This window comes from Rhinolophus sinicus, chromosome 15, assembly GCF_057876585.1.
Source record: "Rhinolophus sinicus isolate RSI-liver-muscle chromosome 15, RSI-T2T, whole genome shotgun sequence".
Lineage (NCBI taxonomy): Eukaryota > Metazoa > Chordata > Mammalia > Chiroptera > Rhinolophidae > Rhinolophus > Rhinolophus sinicus.
Window position 1 is genome coordinate 28,679,804 of NC_142515.1, and position 15,283 is coordinate 28,695,086.

A 15,283-nucleotide genomic window follows, 5' to 3' on the forward strand; every position below is an offset into this window, starting at 1 on the left:
GCAACCATCAGTTTATTCTCTGTACCTATGAGTCTATTTCTGTTTTGTTGGTTCATTTATTCTGTTCCTTAGTTTCCACATGTAAGTGAGATTATGTGATATTTGTTTTTCTCAGTCTGACTTATTTCACTTAGCATAATATCTTCTAGGTCCATCCATGTTGTTGCAAATGGTAAGATTTCATTCTTTTTTTACGGCAGAGTTATATTCCATTGCATAAATGTACCACAATTTCTTTATCCAATCAACTGTTGGTGGGCATTTCAGTTGTTTCCATATCTTGGCTATTTTGAATAGTGCTGCAATAAACACGGGGGTGCATATATTTTTTCGAATTAGTGTTTTAGATTTCTTTGCGTAAATACCCAGGAGTGGAATTGCTAGGTCATAAGGTGGTTCTATTTTTAACTTTTTGAGGAATCTCCATGCTGTTTTCCATAGTAGCTTCACTAATTTGCAGTCCCACCAACAGTGCACAAGGGTTCCCTTTTCTCCACATCCTCGCCAACACTTGTTTGTTGATTTATTGATAATAGCCATTCTAAGAGGAGTGAGGTGGTATCTCATTGTGGTTTTTCTTTGCATTTCTCTGATGATTAGTGACATTGAGCATCTTTTCATATGCCTATTGGCTATCTGTATGTCCTCTTTGGAGAAATGTCTATTCATGTCCTGCTCATTTTGTAGTTAGTTTGTTTTTTGTTGTTGAGTTGTGTGAGCTTTATATATATATATACATATATATAAATATAAATATAAATATATATATATATATATATATATATATACACACACACACATATATATATATATAGAGAGAGAGAGAGAGAGAGAGAGAGATTTCTAATATTAACCTGTTATCAGATCTATCATTGGCAAATATATTTTTCCAGTCAGTAAGATGTCTTTTCGTTTGGTTGATGGTTTCCTTTGCTGTGAGAAAACTTCTTAGTTTGATGTGGTCCCATTTGTTTATTTTTTCTTTCATTTTCCATGCTTGAGGAGATAGATCAGAAAAAATATTACTGAGCGTTTACTTCTTCATGTGTTTTCTTCTAGGAGTTTTATGGCTTCATGTTTTGCATTTAAGTCTTTAATCCATTTTGAGTTTATTCTTATGTACAGCGTAAGAACGTGATCCAGTTTCATTTTTTGCATGTATCTGTCCAGTTTTCCCAGCACCATTTATTGAATAGACTGTCTTTACCCAACTGTAAATTCTTGCTTTGTTCTTTAGAACGGGTCAGATCAAAAATTAAGTCTATAAAATCTGACCTGTCAATTTGTTATTGTAATTGAAACTTGCTACTTCTACAGTAAACCAAATTATTTAGGTATCATATAATATCCAGAAAAATCAAGATGATAGACCTGCTTTTATTATTCCAAACATGTAGAGAAAATTTTATGCAATTTGAATCACATGCTATAAAGAACATCGCAAACTTAAAGCACATCAAGAATAGAAAAACCAAGGTGTTGACAGAACTTGAAATTGTGTCATAAAAAAAAGGTTGAAGGAGCTGTTGATGTTTAAAAAGTGAAGGGGTGGGAGGGATGAGATAAGGAAGGTCAAGGAGCTTTTTAGCCGGACAGAGAGGTCAGAGTGTTCTTCTTTCAATGGCAGTTTCCTAAGTAACTTTAATTCAAAATAATCAATATTCCATTGTGACATATTTTGGGGCGACCTGCCCTGGGCCCTGACAGGTGCCTGGTTGGCAGAACTAGAGTGTTTGAATAAGAATTGCCTGAGGACAGATTTTTGCCTTAATTTAAGGAAAAACTTTTCAATTGGGACAATCTGAAGAAAACAATGGGGGGAATGGGCTACTTTAGCAAGTAGTGAGATATCCAAGCATAGGTTGGTCAGCCACTTGTTATCCCGGGTGTTGCAATAAGAGATTCATTCATTGGATAAGTGTTCGATTAAAGACCTCCATGATCCCCTTCCATCATCGAGAGTCAGTGACTTAAAATCTGATCTCCACTTGTCACTGCATAGATGTGAAACTGATGCAAGAGCATCATTACATATTGCCCATTCTATTAACTGTTATTTCTTTAGCAGCACCCCTCCCGCCTTTGGCAGGTTGTAGCAGTTATCATAAAAATGATTTGTAGTTATTGTCACCTTCAGGGAACTAGAATATGATAGATTCACAGGATTGTTAGGGACCGTAAAGGTCATTTAGTCCAGTCTCGTAGATTTGATTCTCTAAGGATATTTGGCCACTTTTTCAGCGTGTGTTCTTTCAAAGAGTTATTTTATAATGTTATTATAAACTGGTTTGATTTTTTAGAAAAACTTGATTGTCTGGTATCCAAAAACTGATGTAGGCAAACTGGCATGTGCGAAGTACTCGAGAGGAAACAAGAGAGCAGCTGGTTGTAAGGCCTTTTGAAATTAGCTTCCCACTTCCAAAGGCGTTGTATGTTTTGTTCTCTGACGTCATTAACAAGGTGACACCATAGCAGTAACTTTAGTAGGCCTAACTATTTTTATGTGCTTTGTTTTTCATAAAAATAAGAGTAGAAGACTTATTTATTCTTTCTTCTCACATATTCAGTTTAGGACACTGGCTGCCATTGAGTGGGAATCTTGTTCCCAAGGTTTTATATTTTTATCATCTTTGTATGTAGATCATTAGAAATACAACCCCCCTCCCTTTTTTGGCCACTTTTGGTTAGCATTTGTGCCAGAATAGAATCGGTACCAAAGTTCAGACATGCGTGTTGATTCAAGGATCCAAGTCCAACAGGTAAAAAGCTAGAACCTGGGTGATAAATCAGTGCTGTTTTATTTTTGTGTTGTGTTTAACCAAGGGATATTCTTTTACTGACATTCTGTATTGACTGGCCAAATTTGTGTCATTTTTTTTTAGAAGAATGGCCATTATTGGAATGGAATTATTTGCTAATGTAATTACTTTGTGGCATATAATTTTATTGCCTCATGATTTTTTTTTCAGTATTTGACAATTTTTAGTTGACTAATATAGGGTGATTCATTGGAAACATGTCTATATTGTTATATTTTTAAAATAGAAGTATCTATTTTTTATGGATTTTTAAAGATAATACATGATCATTGTTTAAAATACAAAAAAAAAGAAATTCTTAAAGTAAAAGTATCCCAGGCCCACAAGTAATATAATCACTATTAAGTTTGGTGGGTCCTTACAAACTTATAATATATGTATACATATATATATATAATACTATATAGATATATGTAATGTTTTAACCATAAATCAGATTATAGTGTGCATGCTTTCTGTAACTTTATAAAATTAGATATAGCATGGATATTTCCCCATGATAATACATACAGATATGCTAAGGTTTTTTTAAACAGCTGTATAGTATTTATTTAACCAATCCTTAATCCCTAATTGGTAGGAATTTAGCTTTTCATTTGTTGTTGTTATACAGTGAACATCTTTGTACATATATCTGAGGTGCTCATTTATTTTAAGTAAACAATTAAATTCCTAAAAACAGCATTGCCAGTCAAAGGGTATGTAAATTCTAAACTGATCTATATTGCCAGATTTTCCTCAAGAAAGAATTTACAGAATTTTTACTCCTAAAAATGTGTGTATGACAAGCCCTGCTTCTTCACTGCAACAGGCCTCTTCTAATTAATGTAATCAATATTTTTTAAAATGTCTGACATTTTTTTCATAACTAGCTGTTCCTACTTACTACTTCAGTTCTTGAGGTCTTGATCCTAATGTAAATATATTCTCTACCGAAATCTTAACCTGGATGTCTTTTGTATGACTAATAAATTAAGAAAGTAAATCAAAGACAATCACATATATTGCAAGAAATATTCCTTTATGAGTTAATACTATTGGAATTGCTATTTTAACTCAGTGTAACTTAGAGAAGTTTTCCATGAGATTTTATGGTCTTTTTCCTGAGACATTTTGGTATATCTCAGCTTATTTATTTACATTTAGAAAGAACTTATTGGTCTGATAGAGTGAATTTTAAATTTCTAGAGAGCCATAAAAGTTGAAGTTAAACTGCAATTAAATCTGAAGTTAATTTAATTGCATTGGTGGGTAGTTCAAAATATGTTTTAACTATAATACTCACATTTTTTAAAAAATCTCTTAAATGAACAGGAAACTCTGATGAGGAAGAAAGTACTTCAGAATCTGAACTTTGGAAAGGCCCAGTACCAGAGACCGATGAAAAATCACAGTAAGTCCTTATATAATACATACCCATTACATCAGTTTAGGAAGCTGTGACGACAGCCATTCTTGATAACAGTTAATGAAAAAACTTACCGTCATGAATGTGTGTTTAATGCCAAGGACCACCTAGCCTGATAAGATCAGATTGTATTCCCAGCCATTGTTTGTGACCATAAACAGCCAGCTTGTCCAGTTTCTTGGTGAGTAAATCTCTCCTCAGCTCACTTTAACAGATGACCTTCTGGTTTTTGCTTAGATTCCTTCAGAGAAGGGTTGTTTGCTAGCTTCTAGAGCAGTCTATCCACAATACTCTGATTATCATAAACCTATACAGGGGAGCCCCTTGAAGATATATCTAGGTGTAAAAGTTTACTTGCCAACACCCACTTTAGCCCCCAAAGACAGATAACTCAGTACATGCATTGTTCTCTGCTATGGGTTGGAAGAGCTGTCTGGATATGGGCTGGAATGTTAACAATTCTTGTCACATACTGGCATGTTCACCACTTGAACTTTATCTGTTAAAAGACGATAAAATAATACCTACTGTATAGAGTTTATGAAAGTTTAATGAAATAAAGAATATAAAGCACCTGATACAATACCTACAACTATAGTAAGTGTTCAAATAAATTTTAGTCCTATTATACTAGTCCTTAGTCATGTTGGTTCATAATAGAAAGAGACCTATTAAATCAGTTATACTTCACTAATTTAAAAGCTGATTATATAACATATTGCTAATTATATGATATATTCTCAGTACAATAGAATTCAAGTGTGTTGGAAAGAGGTCTTTTTAACAAGATTACTTTTTCTGTGACTTTTAACCTTTTATTTATTTATTTTAGCCAAAGAATTCCTAAATGTATGGTCACTATACATCACATTATTAAAAAGTTGTTGTTGTAAATAAAATATTGCTATCTTAGTTAAATTATTGACTAAATTTTCAACCATATAAATTCCCCTTGAATAGCTTTACAACTGAAAATGACAAATTGCAAATAATTCTTAAATCAACTTTATTTGATTCTGTAATTAATTTTTTTGCAATTTGAACATGGTTGTGATGACTTTATGTATTCACAATTATTAAAACCAAGTGATGGAATCCCATTGTGAATCTCTGATATAAAAGAGCATTTTCTAAAGATACTGGTAGACTGAATTTGACTGTCCAGCTTGGTTCCCTGTTCCCAGAAGGAAGAAAAGCAACTGTGCATACAGTTAATCCTTACAGCAACTCTATGAGGTACTGTAATATGCTCCATTTAACAGAAAAAGAAACCCCTGAGCCCAGAGAAGTTAAGTAACTTGGTCACCCAGCTAATACGTGACAGAGCTAAGACTTAAACACTGTCTGACTTGAAAACCTGTGCCATTTCCACTGTACCACTCTGGCTCCTAGCATTAATTTTTATTTAATACTTAGCAATTTTCATAGTATTTTAACACATTGTTATAAATTAATATCTTCTTTCAGAGTTCTATTCTTTGTTCTAGACATAATCTTTACTGCTACAGTTACATATTTACTATTCTCTTAGTAATAAAAACTTGCAGCCTAAGCAGATTTTCCCTATTCCTAAGAATAAGTCTTGTATTTTTCCTTAAAATAGTTTCTTTTTCATTCATTTCTTGATCAGACTGAGATGGAACAGAGACGTTATAAAGTCAACCCAAAAAGTAAAGAGAAACAATAACATTTTACAAAATACTTTAAAGTAAAATCTTAGGTAATAAATACATTTAGGGAAAAGTTCCAATGTACAAAACATTTTAATTATAATCAATTTGGGTGTAGTTATTTTAGAATCTAAGAATCATTTGATGGCTGAATCATGAAATATGTTGATATATAGAAGAATCAGCAACTATATTGAATTAAAATATTTTTATTAATCTCATGTGATATGTCACCTTGTAATTTTTTTCTCTAATTGTTGATATAATCAATATATATGCCTTTTATTTTAAATAGGGAAGAAGAATTTGATGAGTATTTTCAAGATTTATTTTTGTGACATGGAAGAAAGGAGTCTATATTCCTTAATATGCAAGTACACTTTGAAACTTCAAAAAGTTTTATCTACAAGTTGCAGCTTGAGTGGTTTGTCTTTGGAAATAAAAATTCAGCTACTCTGAAGACATCAGATGCTTTGGAAATTCGGTAGTTCTGTTGAAAACATTTTCCCCCATGCTTTGTATATCTCTTTATCTATAACTTTGTTCCATCTGTAGCTCCTAGAGGATGGAGCTAGTATACTGTACAGAGATTCCATTACTCCTTTATTTTGTAGGGTTTTTTTTTCCACTGATTTATATTTATTTTCCTTTGCTTCAATTAGTTGAAAATTATTAGGATTGTTGGAGCCTGACAAAAATTATAAAGTAGATTAAGTATATCTTCAACTTCTTTCCTTTGATACATTAGCATCCCTCTTTTGGGCACCTGTTTTCCCATTACCACCTATTTCCAGCTGCTTTTTCTTTTTACTTTCTGTTGCTTTGCTTTCTTCTCACCTCTACCACATAAGGGAGTTTGTTATAATCAAATATGACTTTCCAGTGTGTAGATAATTAATTATAAAATAAGTTAATACCACAGGAAACCAAATGAGGCCCCAGTAGTCTAAAACAGAGGATATGTTCACAAAAGTTGACTCCAGCGGAGCTTACATAGTAAGGTAATTTATCTGAATAATACTGTGTGCATAGAACTTATCTCAGATACAGTCATGGAAATATGGATTTACTTATATGCAGGGATATATTAAAAATATGAGTTCTTAATTCAGAGTCCATATCGCCAAGAGTCAATGGCTATGCGTCAGGAGGTCTAAGCAATCCTAGAATCTGTGTAAATTTCTGTGTCTGTGTGTGTTTTTTGGGGAAAGGGTTCATACTTTTCATCAAATTTTCAAAAGAATTTATTGATACATTTTGTTTTATTTATTTATTTATTTATTTTTAATTGGGGAATATTGGGAACAGTGTGTTTCTCCAGGGCCCATCAGCTCCAAGTCATTGTCCTTCAATCTAGTTGTGAAGGGTGCAGCTCAGCTCCAAGTCCAGTCGTCATTTTCAATCTTAGTTGCGGCGGGTGCAGCCCACCATCCCATGCGGGAATTGAATCGGCAGCCTTGTTGTTGAGAGCTCACGCTCTAACCAACTGAGCCATCCGGCCTCCCCGAATGTATACTCTTATTAATGACAAGTGTGGGATGATTGGCATTAAATTGCAAAATAAGTAATTTAGTGTCTTATTTTTAAATGGTTAGTATCAGACTTTTTTTTATTAGTTATGAATTCAGTAAATATTTTTCAGACTTCTGTTATGTGTGAGGCATTATGTTGGACAGTGCTACAAAGGAACGAACTATCTAGGAAATAATTATCCAGTCTTTCTAAACTATCAGAAAACAGTAAGTAAATCAGTGTTGGTTTATTAATGTTAAACACTGTTTGAAAGTTCCCTCATGTTTTAAAGAAATTACGTCTTTTTTTATCCAACTACTTATAGTGAATAAAAAGGAATCTTGATTTCTTAGGAAAAATTATTCCAATGTTCAGCAACAAAACTGATAATGGAATATATGAAGCTAAACATTTTTATAATAAAATATATTCATAGTTTAATAGTCATTAGAAAATAACTATAAAATTAAATATTAACTAGGGAAGATATCTACCATGTTTCCCTGAAAATAAGACGTAGCTGTACTATCAGCTCCAATGCGTCTGTTGGAGCAAAAATTATAAGACTCGGTCTTATTTTAATATAATATAAAACTGGGTCTTATATAATATCAGACCAGGTCTTATATTAATTTTTGCTCCAAAAGATGCATTAGAGCTGATGGTCCAGTTACTTCTTATTTTGGGGGAAACATGGTAAAACCCTTTCAAAATAGATCCATGTATTTGGAATTACAAGTACAATTTATGGACATCAAGTTCATTTCTAAATTTCTTCATTATATGAACACCTAATTCCTTCATACAGTGACAGGTCATATTTTTAAGGAGTATTTGAAAAGACCTCAGAAATGTTGAGCTGAATGATTAATTCTCCAACAGACCTATTTCAAACTTGTAGTGCATTCAGTGATATTCAGTGGAACACTGGTTTGGGATATGAAACTATGCTTTCCTATACTTGCTCTGAAGCAAAGTTCCTATTTTTGAAGACCTTCAGAGGTGGCACATCTCTTCCCTATACTAATTTGTTTCCTAGTGAATGAGGAGGGGAAGTTTTTTGAACTGACTGATATTTTGGGGTCAAAAATTACATAAAATTATGCAGTTTCTAAAATAATGCTAGAAGTGAAGTTTCAAAATTATTTTAAGCAATAGAAATAAGGTATATGTACAAGTACCACTTGCCCATGGTGATGACATAAATAGACAACACTCATTTGGGTGTATATATCGAGTGTTTTTTCTCCCTAAAAATATTTTATTAACTTACAGGTAGTCCTCATTTATACCTGTTTAATATGAGATTTATTCAAAATATTATTCATTAATATTTACCAGGCACCTACCTTATACCAGGCACTTCTCTAGGTGCCAGGATAGAGCTATGAACCAGAGGAAAACAGACAAAAACTTTTATCTCACGGACGTCACAGTCTAATGTGAGAGTAACAATTGGGATTCTAAGTACCTAACTTGTAAAAATATAACATATGGTGACTGACTTCTTGACTGCTTAAAATTATCTCTGTAACAAAACATTCGAAGTTCATAGATCATCAATTTGATTCATAATACTTCAGGTATCTTTTGACAAAATCTGTGGTGCAATTATTATTATTTGGCCTGTTTTCCAATTTGGTCTATGATTATAGATATTAAAAGAAGAAATCTTAAATTTTTCTGATGTCCAGATATACACCATGTAGTAGGAGTATTTGATTGTCCTTAGTTTCTCTTTATAAGTCAGTGTACAGAATGCCTGCTATATAGTTCTGGTAATCTTTTTTTTAAAGTAACTTCTGTTGAAGTCCTTCCAAACAACTTTTGATAAGTAAAAGTCTTACATAATCAAATCACATGCTTTTTAATGCATAATAATTGTTAGCTGTTTTATCTGACATTGGGATTATCCAGGTAATGTCTTATAAATTGATAATTCTTTCAGTTAGAAGAATAGTTCTGAACATAAAAAAATATTAGCTACACATAAAATAATTGATTTCAGGCTTGCAGAGAGGGATGGGCATAGGACAAAGACAGTTTATAAACTTACAAAAGTAGTAAAATTAGAGGAAAGAGATGATAAGCATTTCAGATAGAATAACATTTGACATCCTTTTTCTTTGATACATTCTATACTGTATTTACTCTTACATTAAGACATGTAATGTCTTTTAGTTTAGGAAGGGATTTGAGGTATAAATCGCAAGTATTAATGTTATGGGTGTCATATGTTGACATTCAGAGTCATACGTTGAAATTCAAATCCCCACACCTCACAATGTGACTGTATTTTGGTGATAGGGTGGGTAAAGAGGTAGTTAAGGTAAAATGAGGTCATATGAGTTTAATATGTGTCCTCATAAGAAGAGATCAAAACAGACACACAGGAAAACCATGTAAAGACACAGGGAGAAGACGTCCTTCTACAAACCAAAGAAAGAGGCCTCACAAGAAACCAGCCCTGCCAACATCTTGATCTTAGACTCCCAGCCTCCAGAACTGTGAGAATAAAATTTTCTGTTGTTTAAGCCACTCGGTCTGTGATATTTTGTTATGGTAGCCCCAACAAATGAATATAATTAATAAGAACTCTTAAAGAATTGGTGACTAGTATCAGGATTATTTAATTTTTAACTTGTTTTTAATTTAAAACAAATTGGCACCAAAAATGCACTCATTTTCCTCTTATTTTACACTTCTGTTGAACTTTATTTTACCCTCTAGGGTTTTCAGGTTAGCAGTATATTTTCTCTTGGTAGTCACAAGAGAAAGGTGTGCCACCACCAAAGCTCCTCTTTTTCTGTCACTTGATGGTTTGTTGAATGAAATTTGCTGAAGTTCTTTTGAATATTTTGTTTTTCTTCAAAAGTAGAAACAATATTTGAAATTTAGATCAATTGTATTATATTACAACATTAGACATGTTTTGGACTTTCTGTCATCACCACCACCTCCTGAATCTTCTGCAACTACAGTAAAAAGGAGAAAAGCAGTATTAGTGAGAGTCAGTGGAAATACTGTGTTTTTATTCTAACACTCATATTAGTATTAACTTTATAGCCTAATTAATAGTTCTAACTTATTGCAAATACTAAGGGTTTGACCATTTAAAAACCTGAATTCATATTCAGAAGAGGTCCGTTTGAAAAATAGAAACTAATAAATGATTAGCCAATTATAACATCTATTTCTCAAGAGAACCACTGAACTACACAATCCGGGAATCTGAGTTGTTGCTTTGTGCCAGGGACAAAGCTTGTTGCCTGGAGACACAAAATAATGTTCCTAGTTCCCAGAGGCCTCAGTGTAGTAGGAAAAAAATTTAGAAGTAATTTTTTATGCATGTAAAGTATAGAAGGTCTATGTCCAATATACTGAAAACTACTGTGTTTCCCTGAAAATAAGACCTAGCCGGACAATCAACTCTAATGCATCTTTTGGAGCAAAAATTAATATAAGGCCTGGTCTTACATAATATTATATAAGACCCAGTCTTATTTTACTATAAGCAGTATTAGTGAGAGTCTTAATTTTTGCTCCAAAAGACGCATTAGAGCTGATTGTCTGGCTAGGTCTTATTTTCGGGGAAACATAGTAAAAGAAAATGTCAGTAGCCACTTAAAGGACCTCATTTAAGTGTTCATCAATCCCGTTCATCATAAAATTGAGATAAATATTTAATTGTACTAAGAAATATCTTTGCTTTCACTTGCTCAAGAAAATGACCATGTTTGTTATCTTTTTGTATCATTTTGAAGTGCAAATCAGATCTTACCGCTCTCCTGTTTAAATCCGTTTAAAGACTTCCCATTACTCTCCTGGAGGGCAAATCCTCAGCAAGGCCTTGAAGACAACCCACTACCTGGCAGAGCTGCCCACATTACCAGCTTCCTCCGGTACTTTGCCCTGTTGCTCTCTAGATCCCCATCTACACCACTTAAGTTATTCAATTGCACCGAGCTTATTGCCAACTTCAAGGCCTTTGCACATATTCTGTTCTTTCCCTTCCTCCCCAACCTCTGCCTTTCTTTGCTTAGCCAAAGTCTCAGTGTTTAGCAGAAGCATCCTTCTTCAGGAAAGCCTTCCAGGATCCCTCAGGAGCATGGGATGCCCATGCTTTCTCTGATAATTACAGTTACCGTGTTTCCCCGAAAATAAGACCGGGTCAGATTAATTTTTGCTCCAAAAGACGCATTATGTTCAGAGTATGTCATCCTGAAAAATCATGCTAGGGCTTATTTTCCAGTTGGGTCTTATTTTCGGGGAAACGCGGTAGATAATCAGTTGTTCATTTATCGGTTTCATATCCAGTTCTCCAACCAGACGGTAAGATCTGAGATAAGGAACCCCTCTTTCCCCAGGGCCTACCTAAAACAGGGCCTTGTGTAGAATAGACACCCATTAAGTGTGTAAGTGAATGGATATCAAGGAGTCAGAAACCTTAGTCTGTTGAATAGCCTTAACCTTTTAAGCAAAATTCCTCCTCCTCTGAAGTCTTTAAAATACCACTACACACAATAGAATCTTCTGAAAGGGACGTTGTATCTTCTGTTTTATAAGGCCTTTCCAGATAGAGGTGATTTCTTTGTTAAACAAGAATTTCTTACAAAACTTTGAGTGCTGAACTCGCAAGACAAAATATGAAGTCATCACGTTAGCATTCCACTTTAAAGATGACATTTTGAGACATCTGATGTACTAAAGTTGATCCTAAGCATCTTAACAGAGGCTTTCTGAAGTTGTTAAACTTAACAGAGTGACTTCAGGAGTAGAAATTTTATCAGGGAGAACAGCATTGCGTGGAGACATTTGAAGCGCAGGCCAAGTCTTAGGAGTACTTGTGAAGTCACCTCATTCAGCTGGCCAGCTTTGCTTTACATGTAGGGCTTCCTTAAGTCTTCCGAGATCTGTAAAACCTCCTCGGTATATAGAAAGGAATATTAAGCTCAGAGAGGTTAATCAGGTTGCTCACAATCTCACAGCTAATGCACAATGTTGGAACTGAAACTTTGCTCACCGAACCCTGATCCCACTGATTTCTGTGGTTTTCATATTATTTCTAAAAACTCAGTGTTCTGCAGAGGTACTTCAGCAGCCACCTTCTAAGTGGATTAAGCAAGAAGGAAAAAAATTCCATCTAACCTTTTTCAATCATGTTTTCTTCCTGCTTTTTCACGTCGTCTTCAGTTACCCTCATCTTTGCCTCATACTCATCAGCTAGGGATTTCCATTCCATTCTGTTATTCTGAAGACCATTCAGCATAGGTGTGACTTCTTTGTGAAACCGTGAGAACTCCTACAGAGAATTTTAGGTCAAAACCTACTTAAATTATATGGTTGATATTCAGTACTTTTATATGCAAGGAAATTGTAAAGAATTGTAGTGCTCAGAGCTGTTAGGATGAGCTTAATTCAGTGCTTTGGAAACAGGGAAAGGCAGGTGCTGTCTTTCCTGCCTGCCTGTATCAGTCTGTTCACATCTGAGGTCTCCCCTTTTATTCCACCCCTGAATGAGAGATCAGGAGACTACCTAAACTACTTTGGAGAAATAAGGACGCCCCTAATGTCTTTCCATGTGGGTGCCTTTTTAACTTTGGTTACAGTTTGAAAGAAAGAATCTCATCCAGATGATGTATTTCACTCAAATAATTTGTTCACTTACCTTATATACAAAAGTACAAACAAAATCAATAAATCCAACTTGAAGTTTAGGTAGTTCATCTTTTTTGTTTCTGTCCATCATAGGCTAGAAAGAGAAATAAATATCTTTAGAAAGATAGTGTTCTAAAGTTCAGTGAACAAAACAGACTGATTTGTGTCAATTTTTAATAAGTCAATTTTATGACAAGGTCCTTACAATAGGTTGTTGCTGCAGCACTGTTCTCTCCAGATCTCCTTGTTCCCAAAATTCATTTGCAACCAGAAGTGCTACCTGCAAATAAGAAACTCTGAGTTCATGAAAACAACTTACTAATAGAGAAAAAGCACTGAATTAGCATGTTGACATTTAAGGATAGGGTTTATAGTTAATGTTTGGAGTACTGTAACATTATGCTCTTTGGTTTTAAAAATCTCATTTACAGATGATAATTGAAATGGGAAAGGGGAATTTCCTCTATTTCCGTGTTCCACACTTATTCTGGGAGGGCCTGTGTCCTATTTGCTGTCACCACCACCTCTCAACAATAAAAAGACGAGATGAGAAGATGTTTCATTCCATTATAGTACACTTCAGGCTCTAAAGCTTCCCAGGTCGTCCTCTTGTCCTGCTTACCTGTTAGCATAGAGCATCTATCTGCATGTATGCCTGTGCACACGCTCTCATACCTGCACACAGCTTCATTTGTTACAGTGTGCAGATATTTCAGAGTTAATACAGCTTAAAAAAAAAAAAAAACAATATCAAGTTCATTGAACACCTACTAGCTGCCTTGCATTGGCATGAACCAGGCTTGCCAAGACGTACACTTTTTCTTTAAGATACTCATAGTCTAGTGAAGAGAGTCATGTGGTTAGTGCTGTAATAGTAATCGTGTGAAATGCTGTGGATCAAGGAAAAGGGAGTAAAGATATGTTTCATTGAGGGGGGAGGTTACATTTATGTTCTATCATCAAGGATGAATAGTAGTTTGCCAGGTAAAGAGGAGGGGGAGACTGTGCAGAGATCAAATGAAACGTCCAGAGCTTATGTGAGTAGGAACTTAGAGTGTGCGGTGGTGACAAGGGAGAGAGTGATGGGAAGTGAACTGAGGGGTGTAAGTTAAGGACAGGTAGTGACTGGCCATGTAAGCTTTGCTGGGAAGTTTGAATTTGATTCTCTAGGCCAGTGATTCTTACTCCTTGAGCCCTAGGGATCTTCCAAAGTGCTCTAGTGGCCCAAGAAGGTGGAGGCCACGAGAGATTTAAGCTGAAGTAGGATTGCTTTTATTCTCTTTTATAAGGTGATTTGTGTGTGTGTGTGTGTGTGTGTGTGTGTGTGTGTGTGTGTGTGTGTAGGAAATAGACTTGACTTTTTTTTTTTTAAAGTTGAAAATCTCTGGCAATGGGGAATTTAAACAGCTTTTTAAGCAGTGGAATGGCTGAGCAGAACTCTGTTTATAAATGAACCCAGCAGCAGCTCAGAGGAAGGCTGGGGAGTTAATGATGAGAGAGGATCACTTAGGAGGCCACCGCCGTAGTTCTGATGAAAGTCTGAATGGAGGTTGTAGCACGGGTGATAGACAGCAGTGGTTTTGAAATGGAGAAGATGGATTCAAGCAAGACGCTAGGTTGCTGGCTTGGGTGGTTGAGTGGATGAAGGACAACAGGCGGAAGAGCAGGCACATCAGGGCAGAAGGAGCACCCGTATTTGGTTTTGCACTTGATGTTCTAATTATTCTATCTTTACAAATACAATCCACATTTATACTTGAACCCAATGAGTTCTGGCTTCTCTTCTGCTTAGGGTTTTCCCTGGAAATTACTGAGGGAAAAAGAAGCTTCTTTTATCCAATTACTAGTAAGAAATCCAGTGGTAAACTAGTGGCTCCCCACTCTCAACTCCCCAAGGTTGAGGAGAACTCCCGTGGAAGGCACCCTTGAATATGAACTCAGTGCCTTCTAATAGTTTACAGCATGTTGACGAAGAGTTTGTAGGAGCAAAACCACCCTTGATAAAGGAAAGCGCTAATGATTCATCCTCGTCTCGTGCTGATTTATCACCTCTATTGAAAAAAGTCAGACAATCCCTGAATAATTGTATATAAACATTTCATAGCCTGTTCAATGACAAGGAATTCTTTCAAGAAAGCATTTTCTTTCAATATTCCCTCTGCTTGTCTTGTTCTGGGGCCTGATCAAAAAGACCTATTGTCTTACTGACATTTGTG

The 15,283-nt window shown here is 34.9% G+C and overlaps 2 protein-coding genes across 7 annotated transcripts in view; one reads left to right on the forward strand and one right to left on the reverse strand.

The window, feature by feature from the left end:
- Positions 1-9,947, forward strand: part of LOC109451444 (protein FRA10AC1) — a 35,705-nt gene extending 25,758 nt beyond the window's left edge. For all 4 annotated transcript variants that reach the window (XM_074339372.2, XM_074339373.2, XM_019739718.3 and 1 more), the window contains 2 exons: positions 4,134-4,212; positions 6,193-9,947. In XM_074339372.2, coding sequence (XP_074195473.1) covers positions 4,134-4,212; positions 6,193-6,235 — 122 coding nt within the window. In that variant the 3' untranslated portion in view covers positions 6,236-9,947. The remainder of the gene's footprint in view (positions 1-4,133; positions 4,213-6,192) is intronic.
- Positions 9,948-10,248: 301 nt separating this feature from the next.
- Positions 10,249-15,283, reverse strand: part of PDE6C (phosphodiesterase 6C) — a 37,620-nt gene continuing 32,585 nt past the window's right edge. For 2 of the 3 annotated variants that reach the window (XM_019739670.3, XM_019739689.3), the window contains exons 19-23: positions 13,273-13,347; positions 13,078-13,161; positions 12,558-12,711; positions 12,254-12,331; positions 10,253-10,384 (exon numbers count right to left, since the gene is read on the reverse strand). In XM_019739670.3, coding sequence (XP_019595229.2) covers positions 12,267-12,331; positions 12,558-12,711; positions 13,078-13,161; positions 13,273-13,347 — 378 coding nt within the window. In that variant the 3' untranslated portion in view covers positions 10,253-10,384; positions 12,254-12,266. Of the gene's footprint in view, positions 10,385-12,253; positions 12,332-12,557; positions 12,712-13,077; positions 13,162-13,272; positions 13,348-15,283 lie in introns of all 3 variants that reach the window. The other variant, XM_019739680.3, reaches the window with a different exon arrangement.